General features: G+C 49.5%; 9 protein-coding genes across 9 annotated transcripts; 7 read left to right on the forward strand and 2 right to left on the reverse strand.

Annotated features, from left to right (window-relative positions):
- Positions 1 to 455: 455 nt before the first annotated feature.
- Positions 456 to 1,916, forward strand: BO88DRAFT_398784 (WD40 repeat domain-containing protein; the record flags this gene model as incomplete). The annotated part of the gene is made up of 1 exon (XM_025705336.1): positions 456 to 1,916. The coding sequence occupies one exon, from the start codon at positions 456 to 458 to the stop codon at positions 1,914 to 1,916; it is 1,461 nt and encodes a 486-aa protein (XP_025557422.1).
- Positions 1,917 to 2,287: 371 nt separating this feature from the next.
- BO88DRAFT_409054 (phosphotransferase family protein) lies at positions 2,288 to 3,780 on the forward strand. The gene has a single exon (XM_025707860.1). It carries the CDS (start codon positions 2,329 to 2,331, stop codon positions 3,637 to 3,639), a length of 1,311 nt encoding a protein of 436 aa, XP_025557423.1. The 5' UTR covers positions 2,288 to 2,328; the 3' UTR covers positions 3,640 to 3,780.
- A 508-nt stretch (positions 3,781 to 4,288) lies between these two features.
- BO88DRAFT_476025 (uncharacterized protein) lies at positions 4,289 to 5,110 on the forward strand. The gene has a single exon (XM_025711907.1). It carries the CDS (start codon positions 4,334 to 4,336, stop codon positions 5,006 to 5,008), a length of 675 nt encoding a protein of 224 aa, XP_025557424.1. The 5' UTR covers positions 4,289 to 4,333; the 3' UTR covers positions 5,009 to 5,110.
- A 1,485-nt stretch (positions 5,111 to 6,595) lies between these two features.
- Positions 6,596 to 7,797, forward strand: BO88DRAFT_430284 (uncharacterized protein; the record flags this gene model as incomplete). Its single annotated transcript, XM_025709236.1, has 3 exons — positions 6,596 to 6,800; positions 6,862 to 7,312; positions 7,392 to 7,797. The coding sequence occupies 3 exons, from the start codon at positions 6,596 to 6,598 to the stop codon at positions 7,795 to 7,797; spliced, it is 1,062 nt and encodes a 353-aa protein (XP_025557425.1).
- Positions 7,798 to 8,680: 883 nt separating this feature from the next.
- Positions 8,681 to 12,054, forward strand: BO88DRAFT_476029 (NRPS-like enzyme; the record flags this gene model as incomplete). The annotated part of the gene is made up of 5 exons (XM_025711908.1): positions 8,681 to 8,980; positions 9,038 to 9,276; positions 9,323 to 9,485; positions 9,538 to 10,834; positions 10,889 to 12,054. 5 exons carry the CDS (start codon positions 8,681 to 8,683, stop codon positions 12,052 to 12,054), a joined length of 3,165 nt encoding a protein of 1,054 aa, XP_025557426.1.
- Positions 12,055 to 12,550: 496 nt separating this feature from the next.
- On the reverse strand, positions 12,551 to 13,663 carry BO88DRAFT_476030 (mandelate racemase/muconate lactonizing enzyme family protein; the record flags this gene model as incomplete). Its single annotated transcript, XM_025711909.1, has 1 exon — positions 12,551 to 13,663. The coding sequence occupies one exon, from the start codon at positions 13,661 to 13,663 to the stop codon at positions 12,551 to 12,553; it is 1,113 nt and encodes a 370-aa protein (XP_025557427.1).
- Positions 13,664 to 14,389: 726 nt separating this feature from the next.
- Positions 14,390 to 14,786, forward strand: BO88DRAFT_352786 (uncharacterized protein; the record flags this gene model as incomplete). The annotated part of the gene is made up of 2 exons (XM_025703609.1): positions 14,390 to 14,619; positions 14,687 to 14,786. 2 exons carry the CDS (start codon positions 14,390 to 14,392, stop codon positions 14,784 to 14,786), a joined length of 330 nt encoding a protein of 109 aa, XP_025557428.1.
- Positions 14,787 to 15,355: 569 nt separating this feature from the next.
- Positions 15,356 to 16,711, forward strand: BO88DRAFT_476040 (uncharacterized protein; the record flags this gene model as incomplete). The annotated part of the gene is given in 6 exon segments (XM_025711910.1): positions 15,356 to 15,508; positions 15,560 to 15,596; positions 15,662 to 15,729; positions 15,786 to 16,162; positions 16,352 to 16,353; positions 16,373 to 16,711. 6 exon segments carry the CDS (start codon positions 15,356 to 15,358, stop codon positions 16,675 to 16,677), a joined length of 942 nt encoding a protein of 313 aa, XP_025557429.1. The 3' UTR covers positions 16,678 to 16,711.
- A 196-nt stretch (positions 16,712 to 16,907) lies between these two features.
- On the reverse strand, positions 16,908 to 18,947 carry BO88DRAFT_476042 (purine and uridine phosphorylase; the record flags this gene model as incomplete). The annotated part of the gene is made up of 7 exons (XM_025711911.1): positions 16,908 to 16,934; positions 17,021 to 17,132; positions 17,232 to 17,494; positions 17,532 to 17,759; positions 17,796 to 17,848; positions 17,900 to 18,517; positions 18,575 to 18,947. 7 exons carry the CDS (start codon positions 18,945 to 18,947, stop codon positions 16,908 to 16,910), a joined length of 1,674 nt encoding a protein of 557 aa, XP_025557430.1.
- Positions 18,948 to 19,264: the final 317 nt, after the last annotated feature.

A 19,264-nucleotide genomic window follows, 5' to 3' on the forward strand; every position in this document is an offset into this window, starting at 1 on the left:
CCTACTTACAGTTTATCCATTTATGTCCTGCACGTGCCCGGACTGCCCCTTGACCAGCTATCAATGCATAGTATGAACTTCCAAGTGGGGCTTGCCGATCCGGAATTGCTTGTTGCCTGCAGCCCCCAATCGAACTATAGACTGACTCATTCGCCAAGTTGTCATGATCTCCGGACCCCAGCATCTGAATGGCTACACAGATTGTGGCATTGCCCGGAGAAATCCTACTCCATAGTGGGGTGGAACTAACTAATTAGTTTAGTTGGCGTGAGGCTCACAAGGCTTTCGCAATGCTACTGTCTTATCTGAAGCTACCAGCACAGCCCCGTGGTCGTTCACTCACCGACTGACTCACTTCGTTATATTTCACTGAGTTTGTCTTACTGACTATAAAGCTTGTTCATTCTCCCAAACTCAGATACTACTCTTTATATCAACTTTCGTTGTCTGGGAAAATGAGGTGCATGAACCAAAGCACGTTTTTCGAAAACTACGTCTATGCCCTTGAGCATGACTTCTGCTCTCCCACTGGGGAGCCTGCCGCCTGGGCGCCTGGTTATCCCAGATATTGGGGTCAGGAAACAGCAAGAATTCAGCTAGAGGGGAAGGCAAACGCGCTTGCTCTCAGTCCTGACAGTAAGATTATTGCTGTGGGCATTGACAGGGAGATCCATATCTTCAATGCAGAGACGCAGGAACGTGTTGATGTGTTGAGAGGACATACGTGTGCCGTGGAGCAGGTCGAGTTTGCTCCAAAGATTATCAATACTGTGGGCTCAGAAGGCACCCGGTACATCCTGGTTTCGACAGGCGAGGATCTTGAAGAGAGTGCTGGAGAGGATTACCGCCCTGAGGGATATGATTTCGCGGTGATCGTCCTATGGGAGCTGGATGAGCGCGGGAGACTCCGACAAAAGGAAGAAAGGCCAGTTGACGTTGACACCCTCACGAGCAAAACTCTACAGCCCCTTGTATCAGACCTAGTGTCGAACTACGGCTGGAAACGTGATGAAAAAGCCATGGGGGCTATTGAACAGGCCATGAAAAAGGCTCTCCAAAATGCCGTCAGTCTACACGAACAAGAAAGCAAATTCCGTCTTCAAGGCGAATTGGCCTCCTTCGGTAGCCCCACATTCAGCCCAGATGGCAGGACTATGATCTATCTCAGTCAGAACGAAACAACCCAGCACGGACTTCGTGACCCTGCTCTCCTCCCATGTGTCAATCTCTGGGATACGCAGAGCCGGTCTCTTCGACACCGATTGCTCGGCCATACAGACTCTATCATGTGGGCCGGGATAAGTCCAGACAATACTCTAGTCGCGTCCATCGCATGGGACGGCACTGCGCGAGTTTGGGATGCCAACTCCGGAGTTTGTATTCACGTGTTTGGTTTCGGGGACTGTCAGCTCTGGAGCGGCGCCTTCTCTCCCGATAGCAAGTACCTCGCTATCAGCCAGGGAAGCCCCAGAACCCATATCCATGTCTACGACCTTCACACAGGACAGTCCGTCTCTCGCTTCGACGGATTCCGTCACTGGGCACGCACCCTAGCTTGGAGCCCTGACGGTACGGTAATTGCAGCAGGAGGGGACAGCGGCACAGTGCGTCTTTGGGATCCGTTGACCGGCGAGGAACGGATGCAATGGCGTCTGGCGTTTGAGGATCCCGTGATGCGGAGCTTTGCAGGAATTCAAAGCGTGCAGTTCGTTGATGAGGGAAGAAAGTTGGTGTTCCGGACCCAGGAGGGGACGGTGGAGACGTATGATTTCCAAAGTAATCTCAAGCAGCAGTTTACGAGAGGTGCGGGGGATAAAATTGACACGAGCCCTGAGGGAAGGATGGCTGTTTCGAGTGGTGCTCAGCTGCTGGTCGTTCCGGACGCGGATGGGGTTTTGAGACTGTGGAATCTGTAGATATGGCGTCGTGTACTTCGATCTGCGTGAATACCAAGACAGTTACCAGTTAGCATTCTCTCAACTGGGTAAGCTGTAGGTTATCCTAGACATTATGGCGGAATCTGCCCTGAGCAAGCTCCTTCAGCCACCTTTGTACTATCATATTACTGCATGTGGAGTGACTTCAGGCACAGCATAAGCCAAGTCAAGTCGTGGTAAATTAGACACATTGAGGAGTAAGATCATCACTAGTAGACATTACAGTCTGTAGAACTTTGAAGTTGTCTTTTGTATGGCATTATATGGGTGCCCGAGCCGGGCACGTGGCCGCTTTGATGCCTGTTTGCGACCCCTCGCTATAATAAGCTCCGTGACCCAATTCTTTGCAACTTCATTACTTATGAGCAGCACTTTGTTATAATTAGCCAAAATGGGCAGTAAATCAGAGCCAGTCTCACTATCCCATCCTGACGCGGCACACTGGAACAGAGAATTAATGCTTGAGTTCCAGGCCGCTTTGGAGAAGGATCCAGCGGCGGACTTGATGTCAATGTTCTCTGAGGCTTACCTCTGTGAACATCAAAATGCCCTTGACAGTCAGCTGTCTTATGCCGGACTTATCAATCGCCGTGTATTAAGCGGTCTTCAAGACGTCCTGCGATGTGACCCGGAAGCCAACCTGCTATCAGAATTCCCGAAGAACTATACTCGCCGAATTACAATGGCGCTTGGAGCGAAAGCCGCGTCGAAGGAAAAACAAGAACATGAGGTGAAGGCGCCTGAATTCAGAGAGCGTCACCTCGACCGTGCGGAGACTGCCACAGTCATTTATCCGTTATCCGATGAAGTTATTGCTTTGCTTGCGGGATGTCCACAACCGGACGGGGATCAATTTTCGCTCGGTGATAGGAAATCGCTCGTATCATCCTTGAGAACGCTGCTTTGGAACTCACCACAACTCTGGCAGAGTCCTGTAAGAGGCATGGTGGTTAAGTGCAACGAAAACATTGTTGCCAAAGTCATAACAGGGAATAGGGATTACACGGAGTACACTAGCATGCAATTTCTTGAGAAGCAGGCGCCCCACATTCCTGCCCCGAGGCCCCATGGGCTGGTAGCATTTGGCCCTTTTCGTGTGATATTCATGTCATATGTTCCCGACATGACTTTGACCCAAGCATGGCCTAACCTGTCACATGAGAACAAGCTTTTGATCCAGCGCCAGCTTGATGATATATTCTGCAGTCTAAGACAGATTCGACAGAAAGAGGGAACTAGTACGCTTGGTGGAACTTGTGGAGAGGGAGTCAAGGAGCTTCGTGTCGACGAATGCGCCCTGTTCAAAGGCATCACGACAACAAAAGAGTACAGTGATTTACAGTTTTCCGCTCGACATCATGGAAGTGCCACTTATGTTGGACTTTTGCGCTCTTTTCTGGAACATGACACCTCAACACTGGCACATGAATCGGTGTTCACCCATGGCGATGTGCGAACTGATAATATAATGGTGAAGCAGGATCCCGGTTCTAGCGGCCAATATATTGTCACTGGAATTATTGACTGGGAGGACAGTGGCTTCTATCCGTTCTATTACGAGTGCACTGCGCTGACACGTACTATGAGCCTGGTGGACGAAAACGATTGGTATCTGTATCTGCCGCATAGCATTTCACCGTCGAACTTTCCTGTGCGTTGGCTGGTTGATCGGCTTTGGCACATACATTTACGGACTACATAAGTCACGTCGCGGCTTGGGGCCAAGGCCTGACTAGACGTACCCTTATATTGACCGTACAAGGTAGGCGTTCTGAGTAGCAAGTCACGTCCATCTAATTAGTGTGATGAAGGGAAGAGCGTCGGCTCCATATCTCTACCGGTGAAAAGTTTCTATAGTATAAGACAGAACGATGTTCACTACCATATGGAGGGATGGAAATAGATTGCTTCGACTGACCGTAGACTCCGCCAAGGCCATGCGGTTATCTCCCCAGTGTTTACGGGGAAGTAATGGAGAGGACGGGAATTTACCTCGGCGATTACGTCTTCCTCAGCCTCTTAGATGTAGTCCTTATGGTTGCTGCTTGCTGGTATATCTCCAAAGTGTGTTCAAGTATTAAGGGATAACGGGAATAGGCTTGTATTTGTCAGGATTGTCTCAAAGTTGGCGCTGCGACTTCATGATGACCTTCTAAAGAGTACCATGCGGTAAGCCACTGATATTCAGACTGGGTAAGTGAATGGCAGCTGCAATGAATAATACCCGTTAAGGGTATCCGGTAAACTTCACTCGAGATTCTTAGTGAATACAGTCATTCTCAGCCACATAAATAAACACCGGCCGCGCTTTCCCCATTGGAATTATCCAACTCTTCCCACCACATCCTCAGCTCAACTCAACTACTCCCTGACCATATCTCACCAAGAGCTCAAAAATGCCAGCAGCAGAGTCCGTGTTCCCCTCCTCATCCCCCCACGAATTCTGCATCAGCGAAGACCTATCCGAACTACAACCTGACCAAAAACTACCCCCTTCCCTGCGCGAAGCAAGATTACCCCTACTTCGCCCGCTCGAAAAAGCCGACATCCTCGAATTATGCACCCAGTCACCGTCCATTCACACTAATGATTACAACTCTATGGTTGAGCCTCAAGAACGAGATCTCGATTTGCAACCCCTCTCCAAGATGTGGAGGCAGGAGATGATGAAACTGCCCCCTTTCGCTAAGATCATTTTCGATCTTACTTTGCCACTACGGGAGGACCAAGATGCCATAGTGTGGGATATAGGCAAGCGCAGAGAAGGCTGTTATATCGTCCGTGTCAGAGAAGTCATGCATATTGCTACCACTATTGCTTTGACGACGAGAGTGCGCTTGAAGGGTGGGGCGGTTTCTTTTGATCTCGATTACGAGGACCTTAATCTTGTTTATGATGATGGGAGTGATGAAATCGTGTCCTGTCGTCTAGATGCGCTGCGGGAGGAGATTAGGGCGTTGGGTACGGCGCCGACTGATGAGGTGAAAGGGGGGAGTGAGGGTGCTGGTGTGGGTGAACAATCTTCGGATGGATCTGCTCATGGTTTGGATATTGGGGTTGGACAGACTTGATAACACGGTGTGAGTTGTGGTCAGAAATTTCTCAGAGCAGGTCCGGATCATGGGTCCATAGACAACATGCATAAGTCAGGATAGTTAGGTTTGGTGGTGAACAGCTGGCAAACATGCTGTGGTTGGTATCGTTAGGCTGAATGTTTGGAGGCCAAGCATTAGTGGAAGTTTAGCGAACAGCAGTCCCTACTTCTTAAAGTCCTAAAGTGATTTTTGTGGTTCCTCATTAGTAAACCCTAGCGATTACAGGGAAGTAACCATGATTCCGAATGCCAATCATCCAGCGAACTATCGAAAGAGAACTATATTGTGAAGTGCTAGGACCTGCTGTTGAGGCTTTGCTGATACTAGAAAGTGTTCATAGTGGTGCATAAGTATGTCAATATGTTAGATTGAGAAGTACATGTGCCCGGATTCGATAGATTTTCTCTCACGATTGGCCTGACACTACAGAAATATGGAAGGTAAAACCACCATGAGGGCTGGTTCATTTGTTGTCTCACCAGCTGGTACCCTATGTTATATATAAGTAGGAAATGGCAATGCCATGTTACTTATCCTCAACGAATTCATCGAAAGATAGTAGAAACTCCAAGGTAACCCTCGAGTGCCGGTGTTCGCCAATAAAGTTTACCCCAGAGAGACGGGAATAGCTCTAGAATAGTAATCAGAAAGTATATAGGATATTCAGGCCATGGCTGTATTCGGCGCTGCAGGATCAAAGCGAGTGCCGAGTACTCTCCTGAGTGTTGTTCCCCTTTGTGGAAACAAAGAACAACCTTCCTGGCCGCGCTTGATGGAATAGGGCTTCAACCTTGGCAAACGAGGCTCTACCGTTAAGCTATGGGCTCTGTTCTTGCTCCCAAATAAACTGAGAAGTCATCATCTAATCGTCTTAAAAGCGTACTAATCTGCCTGTCATTACTGTGGACCTTGACTAGTGGTTTTATCACGTATCCGGAGGATTCTTCCACATTCAGACTGAACAGACTATGCTTACCGCGCTTTGTCTACTCGTTCAGCTTACTAGATTCAATAGTCTGACGCTAGTCTTCGTTCGAGCAATCGAGATCAGATTTCTCCGAAAGACGAGTTGGCCCACACCAAGGCCCATTGGCTTAGCTATAGGCTGCAAAGTAAAGATGTGGTATGACTGATGCTGCGGAAGTGCTAGTTTAGCGTTCCATCATGGTGCTAAACGCTGCCTGGGCCCTGCAGAGTGATCAGATCAGCACATCTACTACTGTTTAGATGCAGGAGACCCGCTCTCATTATGGTTACCGAGTGCACTTGCCACCAGTCCTTGGGCTCTCTTTATAGCTCTCTACGGGGAGTTGCTTTATATTCCAGCCCCTATTTGCGTGTCGCTTGTCCCGAATAGTTAGGGATGGTTATTTCGTGTGGAGTATGCGGACCTCGCCGAGCTTATATCAAGATGAACGAGAGCGACTTAACCGGATTTCAAAGACCGAGTGACGATTCTCATAATATTTCCTACCACTGAATTAGTGCGATACACCGAAGGTTCAGCCTTCAATATCCCTTACTTCCACTGGGGTGTGGTTGTTGTCTCGCAAATCCGCCAGCATGGACGAGTATTCGGAAGAGCAGCTTCATCAATCCAAACAACACCTAATAATCACCGTTTCAATTGTGTTTATAGTCCTGGAAGTGGTATGCGTGATTCTGCGCTTTACTTCTAAATTTGTCGAACGTCTGAAGTTCGGCTGGGATGATGCTCTCATGGTTGTTGGCCTTATCCTCTGCATTGCCGATGCGAGTTGCACAATTGGTAGGCCTTGTTATCTCAGCTCCATCCACAGACAATGCACCTAACTCACACTTCTCGACAGCTGCCGTCAAATTCGGTGGGGTCGGTCTGCATCAAGAAATCGTCCGCCAGATCGATCCTGAGATGCTGGTGACGGCGACCAAGTTCCTCATCACTACTCCGCTACTCTACTTCGCCACCGTCGTACCTCCAAAATTGGCTATCCTGCACCTCTATCTGAGCATCTTCACCGATAAACTGCTCCGAAAGATATGCTACGGCACCGGAGCAGTTATTGTCATCAATTGGCTTGTGGTCACTATCGCTGGTGTTGTTTCCTGTCGACCACTAAGTAATTACTGGACATTCCACGGAAGCTGCATAGACGTTAATGCGTGGCTGCGCTGGGGAGGATTCGCACATATATTGACGGACGTCGTCATGTTGATATTGCCGATGCCGGTGGTTTGGAATCTGCATGCCTCGAGTCGCCTCAAATTGGGTATTTGGGTTACGTTTCTGATGGGCAGTGTGTATGTCTAGACATTCCTTTCTTTTTCTTGGATTATCCTAATTCTGAAGAGAGAGACACTAACTTTGCCCGAACAATAGGGGCATGGTTTCTTCCATCATTCGATTCCGAGAATTCTACGTGACTGACGTACAAGGGGATGTAACCTGGGCGGCCTCAACGCTGGTGGTCTGGGCTGAGATTGAGGGTGGAATTTACCTTATAGCAGCTTGTTTGCCGACCTATCGGCCGCTAACGAAAATTCTTTGGCGTCGCGTTCTCAGGAAGCGCAGCCAGACGGGAGAATCTCTACATACGGGAACGGGCCACAGGGCCAGCCAACTGCGACCGGGCCTCGGGTCCACGCACAACAAGTCGAAATTTCCGTGGATGGAGGCATCGGGAAGTGAAGAAGATGTCTTGCGCATGGTGACCTTGGGCAGTCGTTCAGGTGCGGATATCAAGCCGGGGCAGATTGTGGTGGAGCATCACTTTTCGGTGCATTGATCTGGACCTTTCTTATATTACCGTCGATGGATATTTGCCAACTTTTAATGCTTAATAACTAGACAATATGAACATATTTTTATCTTGAGTCAGTCTTAGGCGGGAAGAGACCTTGGATGTGAGGGCATGCATCGATATCCTCTGCAGAGACCCATCGCGGGATGAGTCCCACCTCCGACCGAGCTGGACGGGGCACGCTATCCACCTTGCTGTTTATATCTAAACCCAAAGAAGTAACGGAGATGTTGGTCAACTTGGTCCAGGCGAGCGAGCCAATCGTATTTGCGTCAAGATTCGCAAGGCTACAAAAGATACAGAAATCGGCTCAAATCCACTGACGCGAGGCCGCCATCATTAGCGGCTGTTCGGGCGACTAGGGCTTGATTGATATGGCTAGAGCAGAGTCTAAATTTAAATCATTACCACTCAGCCGTTTGGCTTTATTGCTAGTGCTGACTGACTAGATTGGCCCCCAAATGCCATATCACTTGTTTCCTCGCTCAATGGGGCAGATATAATGCGATGAGGCTGTCGAGCTTATTGGGGATGCAGCTTATTGGTTCTGTTCATATATCCTCACACCGTTGGCCTGCCATTATCTATCTCCACCCCACATACCAGAATACAAAGTACTCCACAAAACCCCCCTACGCGCAGCTCCACTGGATATCCGAAGCCCACCTAGGTTCCACCTGTTCTAGTCGGCATGCTCCGCTAAACATAAGCTGGCTCTGCTTGCTTGGGTGAAGCAGGTGCGGGCCCCTCGGCCACATGGTACCAGCTAAGCCGGCTACTCTTTCATTCGACAACACTATATAAGCACTACAAGTTGCGCACCTCAATCAGATGTCAAATACACTGCCAACTAAAACTGTTTTTGACCATGACTGTCCCATATGACTCTCAGTTTGATCCGCGGACGCAGCTGCTCCCTCATATCGTCGACCACTACGCCAAGGTCAAACCCGACGCCATCTATGCCGAATACCCAGTCTCTCTGATGAGCTACGATGATGGATTCCGTCCGATAACATTCAAAGCATTTGCCAATGCCATCAACGGCATTGCCTGGTGGCTAACGGAGAAGCTGGGTCCCGGTGACGGTGAAACCCTCGCTTACGTGGGACCTAATGACCTACGGTACCCGGCATTGGTATTGGGTGCTGTCAAGGCGGGATATCGCGTATGTGACTCTCACTCAAAATATTGGGTTAAATAAGCTGACACTGTATCTTCGAAGATGTTTCTCACTTCACCGCGGAACAGCGTGGCTGCTCACAGTAGCCTGCTCAAACGACTGAGTTGCACTAAGCTAGTCACCCCAGTGCCCCATCCACCGCCAGTCAAGGCCATCCTGGAGGGACAAACGCTGGACATACTGGAGGTGCCTAGTGTCGATGAGCTGATAAGCAAGGAATATGCCCACTTTGTGTTCTCTAAGACTTACCCGGAAGCTGCTGAGGAGATTCTAGCCGTAATGTACGTCCCTAATTGTCTGTGCAGCAATCGAAGACTAACTTCTCAGTCATACATCTGGCTCCACGGGTATCCCGAAGCCGATCTTCTGGACCCATGACAGTGCGTGCAAGCATATGCATACGACGGTCCTAAATCCCCCAGAGGGTCATGAGAGCCAGGATAGCTGGTTGTTCAGCAAGCGGATATTCCTCGTTCCGCCACCATTTCATGTAGGTCTTCGTTGCATATCTGCAAAGGATATACAAGCTAATAACGTCATAGGCTGCTGGTCTGGCATATTCGCTTTTCATTACCATTCCAGTCGGCACTACGATCATCTTTCCGGCATCTGGCGGTCTACCTACCGCCGCCTCCCTTGTAGAGGCAAGAAAGAAGACTCAGATTGATATTCTCTTGGGTGTCCCTTCCATCATTCAAGAATTCTCCCAGAGCCTGGAGCTTCTGGACTACTGCAGCAAGCACCTTGAACGCTTGGTTTACTGTGGTGGAGATCTTCCCCAGCCGATTGGGGACGCCGTGGCATCCAAAATTAAACTCATGAATCTTTACGGTGCTTCTGAGGTTGGCATGATCAGCACTATTCATTCCAAAATAAATCGAGATCCTCGCACAGACTGGAGATATCTTCATATCAACCCCCGGATGGGAGCAGAACTCCGTCACGTCGCCGATCAGTACTTCGAACTTGTGATTGTCCGAAGCCCACGTTCTGAAAAGCACCAGCTCACCTTCACGATTTTCCCGGATCAACAGGAATATCACACCAAAGACCTCTTCGTGCGGCACTCGGACCCTAGTAAGCCGGACCTGTGGCGCTGGGCTGCTCGTGCAGATGACGTGATTGTTTTCCTGAACGGCGAGAAAACAAATCCTGTGTCTATGGAACAACACATCGCTGCATCCAATCCAGAAGTTACCGCAGTTCTAGTGGCTGGGGCACGTCGCTTTCAAGCATCTCTATTAGTTGAAATTGGAGGCAAGAAACTCAGTGCACCTGAGCGCGCCGCGATGATTGAGAAACTCTGGCCAAGTATCGAACAGGCCAACGCAGTTTGTCCAGCTCATGCACGCGTAGCCAAAACCCACATTCTGTTCACAAAGCCAGACAAGCCCATGCTTCGTGCCGGAAAGGGAACAATTCAGCGAGCTGCCTCGCTCGAACTGTACACGTCGGAATTGGATGCCCTGTATGCCGATGCGGACAGACTATCGCAGACAGCCAGTAACGGCGAACCTGCTGGTCCTGGCCAGGTGGATGATCCGAAAGTTCTTTCGGATTACATTAGAGGAACAATCAATCACGTCACTGGGTGGGACCTCACAGATAACCAAAATTTCTTCGAGCTGGGCCTTGACTCCCTGCAGGCTATCACCGCCACTCGGGCTTTCAAGAAGGGTCTTGATCTCCCGACGCTCACTCCAAACCTAATTTATCTCCATCCCTCTGTGGATGAACTCACCCAGGCAGTGCTTCACTTGCAGCAACATGAGGAGGCTTCTGCTGAGAAGCGAAAAGAAGCCCAGCTGCAGCAGCGGGAAGAACTACTACAGGAACTCAGTAGCCAGTTATAAGCGCCCAAGTCCCATGTGGTCATTTTGACCGGCTCGACAGGTAATCTGGGAAGCTATCTTCTCAACGCTCTCCTACAGTCCCCTTCCGTTGCCTACGTGCATTGTCTGAACCGCACACCTTACGCAGGGGAAAGCCACCGCGTCAAACCTAACGGATTGAAAACCGACCTGTCTCGAGCGAGCTTCTGGACTGCGGACCTTACCCAGCCGGATCTAGGCCTGGGACCTGATGTCTTTAAAACCTTGCGAAACATTGCCACTTTGATCATCCACAACGCCTGGGCAGTCAATTTCAACCTCGGCCTGTCATCCTTCAAACCTAACCTCACCGGTGTGATAAACTTGATCAACTTCGCTGCCCAATCACACCAGTCACCTCATCTCTTCTTCCTATCATCCATTAGCTCCACTATGGGCCACCACACAAAGACCGGCCTGACACCAGAAGAAGTGATCACAACTACAACCCCGGGACCCAACGGCTACGCAGATAGCAAGTACCTTGCAGAACAGTTACTAGCGCAAGCGGCTCGCCAGGGCCGACTGCACGCCTCGTTCGCACGTGTCGGTCAGATAGCAGGGCCGGTCCGCTCAAAGGGAGTATGGAAAAAGACCGAATGGTTTCCAAGCCTCGTCCTCAGCTCTTATCACCTGGGCGTTTTGCCTGATACGCTCGGATCGGCCCTCAATCGCATCGACTGGGTACCGGTTGATCTGCTTGCTGAAGTCCTAGTGGGCTTGGCAATCGCTTGTCGACGCGGGGAACCCGGATCTGTCCAGGTGTATCACCCAGTGAACTTGCATCCGGTAGACTGGGAGGTCATTCGTCCAGTAGTCGCCGAAGCTATCTTCAAGGTTTCAAGAAAGAATATCAAGACTGTCCCCTTTACCAAGTGGGTGCAGCGCGTCCGGCAAGATCTGGAGATGGCTGGTGGTACCGGCGAGAAGATGAGTGACGAAGAGCTGCAGAAACGATTGGCCAAGAATCCAGCCGCAAAGTTGCTGGAATTCTTCGAAGGGACTATGTCGCAGACTGAGCAATTGAATGTGCTGGATACAAGGCTGACGGGACAGGTCAGTGAAAAGTTGCGGGCTGTGGATGCAGTGAAGCCGGAATGGATGAACGTGTGGGTGGAAGAATGGGTCCGTCGCGAGTTAGTCGTGGATTGGTCAATTGTTGGTCGTGAGTTGGGTAGGTGGAAATAAATTCTGGTGTAAGTAGTAATGTTCCTGAGAGTGATATGGTGGTCTTCCTTGTATATGATTTTAAGTATGAAGGCTGGCCAAAGGCCTTCAGTATATATAAAGAAGAAAGAATAGACCTCTCAACCTGCACACAGCGGGAGCTCTATTATGACACTCATGCACATTACATACATGAACCGAAGTGATAGTTCAATTTCAGGTGGCGGTAATCCTTTAGAACCTGTAGAGCATGACGGCCTAGGTCCAATATCGGGTGAGGAACCCGACGCTGTCTCGGAAGGTACCCGAAGAGGTCCCTCATGTGTAGTTCCCCTGTTGTATGCAGCAAGGGATTTTGAGGGACCCAGTGCATCTTCCTTCACTAGAAGTGCCATGAAAAATCAAAATCAAGAGCCATACGCCATAGTCTCACGTAGCAACGTTAACCCACGTAACATCCTGCTACCCGATATACCCGAGGAAACATACCCAATCCACTCAACGATAGAGATTAACCTCAAGCAAAAGTAGCAACAGGCTCCCCCAACACCTCCATCCTCGGCGTAACCCCCAGTCCCGGACAAGTCGGCGCCGTAAGCACTCCCTCATGAACATCAAAAGGCCCATCCGCCGTCTTCCCAACACACATAGCCCTACACTCCAAAATACATCTCAAGTATTGCTCCGGAATAGTCTGTCCCAGATGCACAATGGCCGCAAACGCCACGTCCGAGCCACTCGTGTCCTGAACAGACATAGTATACCCCGCCGCAAGACAAATATCCCTAACCCTGCGACCTCTCGTCAACCCACCCGTCTTGGAAATCTTGAGTCCGATCCCGTCAACAGCATCATCCGCAACGAACTGCACAATCGAGCTCTCATTATTCGCCAACTCATCAAAGATAATCGGCACGTCAATCCGACGTCGAAGTGATACGCTCTCCCTGTACGTAGCGCATGGCGCTTCGAGAACGAAATCCGATCCCCTAGGAAGTAACCTGAACATCCGCAGCGCAGTATCAACAGTCATTCCGCCATTAGCATCAATTAGAAAGAACTCCCCCGGTTCCTTATCAGCCAGAGCAGCTTCTACCCTCGCAGCATTAGCCACAGGGTCCGAGCCAATCTTCACCGAGAAACCCGTGAATCCCATTGCCCTGGCATCAGAAACATGCTTGCGCGTCCCCTCGGGGTCCGCAACGGGGATCGACTCTAGAACGGGGAGCTTCGTCTCTGTCCGTCCGCCGAGCAACTCACACACCGGCAGCCCGACAGACTTGCCAAAGATGTCCCAGCAGGCAATGTCGATGGCGGATTTTGCGGGCTCGTTACCTAGCAGGGCAGCGTCCATGGCGTCGTTGAGGCGGTCGACTCGGCGGGGGTCTAGACCGATGAGCTTAGGGGCTATTTCTGCAATGGCGGCGCGAACACCACCGGCGTGGGAGGCGATGTAGTTGTCGAAGGGGGTGCTTTCGCCCCAGCCTTCGAGGCCGGTGTTGGTGGTGATGCGGACGAAGGTGGCGTCGAAGCGGGTGATGGCGCGGTTGCCGGAGAGATGGTAGGTCCCGTGGGAGTAGGGGAGGTCGACTTGGAAGACGTCGATTTTAGAGATCTTGAGGTCGGCCATTTTGATGATGTGTAGTAAAATGGATTTTGTTATTTGACTGTTTGTTGGTAGAGTGTTGGGTTTAAGTGAGCTCCTATAGTAGTAGGTTTATATCTCATACTGTCGGATTCTCGGGAGCTTCGGCTTCGGGATGATTGACGCTGCTCAAGGATAGAGTCTCTTATGACCTCGGATTCTCTGATGACGCGTCATATTAATATCACTTACAACTTGGATGAACAGGGATAATGATACTACATCCGACCCTGGACCTTCGATATCCGATAGTCATAGGGCATCCTTCTACGGCTCACGGTCCAAGCCGAATGATCGCCGACCCAGATTTCTGATAGATCACTCACTATCAGATATCCGAGGGCTACCGAGACCCGGTATTCTCTGTACCCAGCCGATAGTAAAGGCGGTGATATTATAACTGATGTAGGCTGAATATGTGCATTTTGACCATTAATATGGGAAGTGTTTGTGTTAAATGTGAAGTAGACCAGGACATTGACTGCCTTTCTGACAGAACCATGTCCGACACTATGCCCATCGCTGAAAGCACACAATATCTGACATACACTGGTAGATGCCTATGCAAGGGAGTCGGTTTCACAGTGAAAGGCATTCCAAATGCGGTTTTCTGCTGCTATTGCGGTGATTGTGCTCTCGGGGCAGGTGGGCCTTGTCAGATCGTGCGTACAGACTCTTTCCCTCCGTTCTCCTGGAAATATCTAGCATCGCATGATTTATACTGGTAACATATTTATTCTGAAGACCGCAACATACTTCACACCTGATGTTACCCTTCATGATCCAGAGGGGCTTGCCAAACGCTACATCGTCAATAATACCCTAAGTGGACGCCAGAAAGTCAAATGTTTCTGCAGCGGCTGTGGGTGCACTATATACACCATACCGGCGACTAATGGTAAGGAGGAGATAGTTGTAAGAACAGCTCTGATCGAGAATGGGTAAGTGAGATGACTATTCTTCCTCTTCATGATCGGGCGACATGCGTATTGATGATGATATTACCAGCCTGAAATTGTTTAAGCCCACGATCGAGTGCTATGTGAAAAACCGACCGAGCTATTTCTCTGCTACCACGACGGGTAAGCAGTATGATCTTATGCCTTGAAGGAACGATGCGGTGGTAGAGGATGCGGGGTTGATGGCTAAGGGTCATCTTTATGATTCACTGGGCTTTTAGTCAGTGCTTGGGATGGCTCTTATTCTACTATACTTTCAATCATTCCAGATGAGCGAACCATGATCCCTCTTGACTGATGATCGGCGTGTTCCAGACTGCAAATATCCGTGCACTCACCCAAATTCCATTCTGCAGTCCTCCAAACAACTTAAATCTCACTGCGTAAGCCACATGGGGCCAAAAACCACGCATTATCCATTCAGGGTAGTCGCTCATAAGACTGCACCTTGGAAGACCTTACCTTAACAAGCCTGGAGTGTAAAAATTCAGGCATTGAGTTAAATAGGGTCAAGCATTAACGCTGCCCCCTGCATCACTTCAGCGGCAGCTCTGCTCATACAAGGCAGACTGGGGCTTACAACATACGACCTCTTGGCCCCCAAAATGTCCTCACATCCCCGCGAACATTCCAAATATAACGTGACGAACGTTAGACATTTATTATCAGTCCTTCCGACCTTCGTAGTACGCTCTTTCATAAGAACCAGCTAGCGACCATGGCCGATTCAGGCAGCTGGCAGCGCTACAACCGAGATGCTTCAATATCTATTACAGTGTTGGGCATTTTCTTCGTGGGATTGCGATTTCTCTCGAGGCATTTTGGAAAAGTACCTCTGGGGTTGGAGGATGCGCTGATTGTGGCTGCGTTGGTATGTTAATGCTCCACCCTACGCAGAGTCCAAATTAACGATGAAATGTAGTTCAACTTATTCGTCATTTTTGTACTCGACTTAGCGAGTAGGTTACCTCTTCACAGTTTTTACCTTAATGCTTTATCTTGGAATAATACTAGAACCCAACAGTGGTAAAATACGGCCTTGGCCTACACCAAACCACTATTCCCTCAGATGACGTCGTAACTATCAACAAAGTAAGCCCTAACCCTTCAAACTCCCTTATCAAGAAGCCATTCTGATACCATAGCAGCTCCTTCTCCCCGCAGAAGTATTCTATTGCACCTCCCTAATTCTCACCAAAACCTCCATCTTAGCAATGTATCACCGGATCTTCCATATCCATCAGCCCACACGCATAGCCGTGTACGTCCTGGGAGCGATCACAATCATCAGAGCCGTATCCCTGATTATTGCCTCCATCTTCCAATGTATTCCTGTCGCTCGGGCATGGGATAAATCCCACCCGGGACGGTGCATTAATCTAAAGGATACATTCATTGCGAATGATGTCGTGAATGCTATCACTGATGTGGTCATTCTGGTGCTTTTGATCAGCAGAGTATGGAAAGTGCAGGCTGGGTGGGGGGTTAGAATTAGTGCGGTAGGAATGATTTCTTTGGGGAGCTTGTAAGTGGTTTCTTTTTCTTCACTTAATTCTTCTTCGTCTTGTTGTTATTGAATGTGCATGGTATCTGGCACTGACAATTTGTGGATAGTGTGGTTTTCACGAGCATATATCGCATCATCACGCTAGTAGATGTCGACTTTGATGACTTAACATGTACATTGGCCCGTCTATTCCTTGCTAGCTCTAAGTAGTGTGCTGATGACTCGCAGATACTTTGGGCCGATCGAACGCATGGTGCGTTATTGAAGTATCTTCGGGGATTATCTCTGCTTGTCTCCCAACCCTGCGTCCGCTGGCTAGGGCTCTGTTTCCCCGAGTGTTCAGCAGAAAGCAGTCCTCTCAAGGACAGGGGAATTCAAGCTATCCTAAACCAGGGAATGGTGGGTTATCAGGTGATTCTAGCAGAGACAGACTGTCTAAGAGACCAGATATGGGTGTGGAGTCTGATGGGGATGAGTACCCCTTGACTGTTGTTAAGGTTAAAGGGACAGTCGAAGGAATTGGGTTTCAATAGCGACTGGGACTTATGTTGAGCGAAATTATTGCCCATCACAAATAGCGCTTCCTCATTACATCGCTAGGTACTATGCTTCAGCCCTGATAAACAGCAATCCTTAATCTCAATTGTCGAGTCTAGAGTGAGTAATTTGTTAATTCATTTCCGGGAAAAACCTGGTCTTCGCAGGATGTGTCATCATCTGACTGAGCTGCCTCCTTTCCGCTTCCGTCCCATCAAGGAAGTTTTCATAAGGCAGCAACGCCTGGATTATTCTGTCACGTTTGTCGTGGCGTTCAAGAAACGAGTCGCACTTTGTGTGTGCATAAAACAAGGCCGTCCGTCCCTCGTTATCGCGCACCCTCCAGTCAGCACCGCTTTTCAACAGGATAATGACCATCTCGTCGTAGCAAGATTGAGCTGCACACATCAAAGCAGTTCTTCCCCAGTCATCCTGAATGTCGAGCTGAGCGCTACATTCCAGAAGAGAACGAACGCAATCAGTGCTTCTACTGTAGCTACAGCCATAAATCAGGGAGACACCAATCCATTCACTGACCAATGGTACTTACATTCCGCTAGCAGCCCGGGGAATATCTTCTAGAATTCTGTCCATCATTGCTTGATCCTGCGTAACAAAGGATGGTAGGGAAGTGATATTCCCTTGGATATAGCTTCGAACATCTTCATCCGTGGCACGTATCTCCATAGAAGAACAGCCATCCCTTTCCCTGAAGATCTTATCGAGTTCAGGGCGAAAAGTGAAGTTGCGAGTATATTTAGGCCAGTAGCATCCTGAATCCGAAAAAGCTCCAATAGGAATTCCGTCGGTCCTCTTGCATCTCATCCAGCGCGTCGATAACAACGTATACCTGCCTATCACTACTCATAGAACAGAGAAGTTCGACCATCTCGCGTGTTGACGGTTGCGTGCCCCTGGTACTATGTCGACCATAAAGAGTCTGCAGACCCTGCATCATTTGCCCTTTGGCCTGGTACCAGGACTGGAATTTGTCCGAGTTCAATAAACATTGGCCGGTGCCTGGGTGAATCTCCTCAAAGATAAAGGTTTTATCGATATCGTAGGGAAAATCATTGAGCTACCCGAGTGTTGTTTCATTATGTTTGTGGGTAACCATATCATCAAGTTTGGCGACTCGTTTTTCTACTTCTCTCAATTCCCACGAAACTGCCCAGTGTTGGCTTAGAGTTTTCCCACGATGAGTCTACCTTAACATACAGTCTTCGCTGCTGCTAGGCTCCTCAGCTGGCACGACTCGTAGAAGATCTTTGGCATACGCGGCTGCCGTGACTGCTGCATATCGCTGCCAATTATCGTACTTATGGCCGTCGGAGTAATTGGCAATTCCTCTGATGACGACACACGGAAGGTCATTCATAAGCCCCGCGGCCTCTGTTTCAAAGCAGCACACGCCCCAAGCGTCTCTCAGATAATTCCGGTACACGACAGATCTCATCGTAGCATTGGCCGAGCCGATAATACCATAGTGAACGACAGGTTCATCTGTTTCACGATCAAGGCGCTTTTCCAGCCCTTCATGCCCATAGTCCCTGTAATCTTTTCCCTCACTATGCGGGAGATCTGGCTTGTATAGTCGATCGAGCTCGCGGCCTGGGAAGCGAAAACCCCATGATAGTAATTGGCTGGACTTGTGTCTAATGTCATCAATGAAGGCTGTCATCTTTCCCCGGCCAATGTCATGATAAGACTGCAGCAGCTTCATCGCAGCCAGTAGAAGCTTCGGTGGTTTATTCATGTGCGATCTGATTTCGAAACCATTATCCTTATAGCGGCCTTTGTCGTACTGCAATACTCCGCCTTCATTATCGTGAGAAGCTAAGAAAGAAAACAAAAAGCCAAAAACAGGTACATGGGGACCACAAAGGAGCTTACTGTAGTTTCCCTTCGGCTCACTAACAACAACATCTCCTAACCGAATGTCATTCAATGGGTCCTTAGGATCGGGTGCTGAAGGTGCCGCTCCGCCTATCCCGACCATCAGACCGAATCGGATATTTCGAAATGTCCGAACCATGTTAGCCACAGTATGGGCAATGGCATCGGCACCGTACGAGCCCGCTCCAGGGAATGCGATGACCACTTTGTGTTCTCCCATTCGGCCAACGATATAAACATTATTATCATTCTGCCGTCTACGAGGCTGTTCATGTTCCTCATCAAGAAAGGCTCGCGAAGCAGTGACCTCGTCTTTGATAGCGCAGACCCAGCCCACAGTGTAAACGCTAGGATCAAACCTGAGAGGCATAGCTGATGTTGGTCGTGCACCTTGGTCACAAAGAGTGTGGGAAGTTATCCATCTACCGTGAAACGCAAGACCTGATCAAGCTAATAAAAGTTTTAAAACGACACCCGAAGCGGTTATTTGGCATCGGCCTCGCTCATATCGACCCCTTGCACACGGGCGCGTACGCCTAGAGTGTCGGCCAATCAACCACTGCGAGTGCTAGAAGAGCACATCGCAGCCTTGTACTCTGTACTCGCCTCCCCGCCTCGGCGCTATGGCTCACGCTGTCACCCAATCATACCGAATGCCAATCGCATAGTCTAAGTGTTGGTGGTGGA

Source organism: Aspergillus vadensis (assembly GCF_003184925.1).
Source record: "Aspergillus vadensis CBS 113365 unplaced genomic scaffold BO88scaffold_38, whole genome shotgun sequence".
NCBI classification, from domain to species: Eukaryota; Fungi; Ascomycota; class Eurotiomycetes; order Eurotiales; family Aspergillaceae; genus Aspergillus; species Aspergillus vadensis.

Excerpts from the sequence above, each read along its gene's own strand:
- BO88DRAFT_409054 (XM_025707860.1), top strand. The coding sequence starts at position 2,329 with ATGGGCAGTAAATCAGAGCCAGTCTCACTATCCCATCCTGACGCGGCA.
- BO88DRAFT_476025 (XM_025711907.1), top strand. The coding sequence starts at position 4,334 with ATGCCAGCAGCAGAGTCCGTGTTCCCCTCCTCATCCCCCCACGAATTC.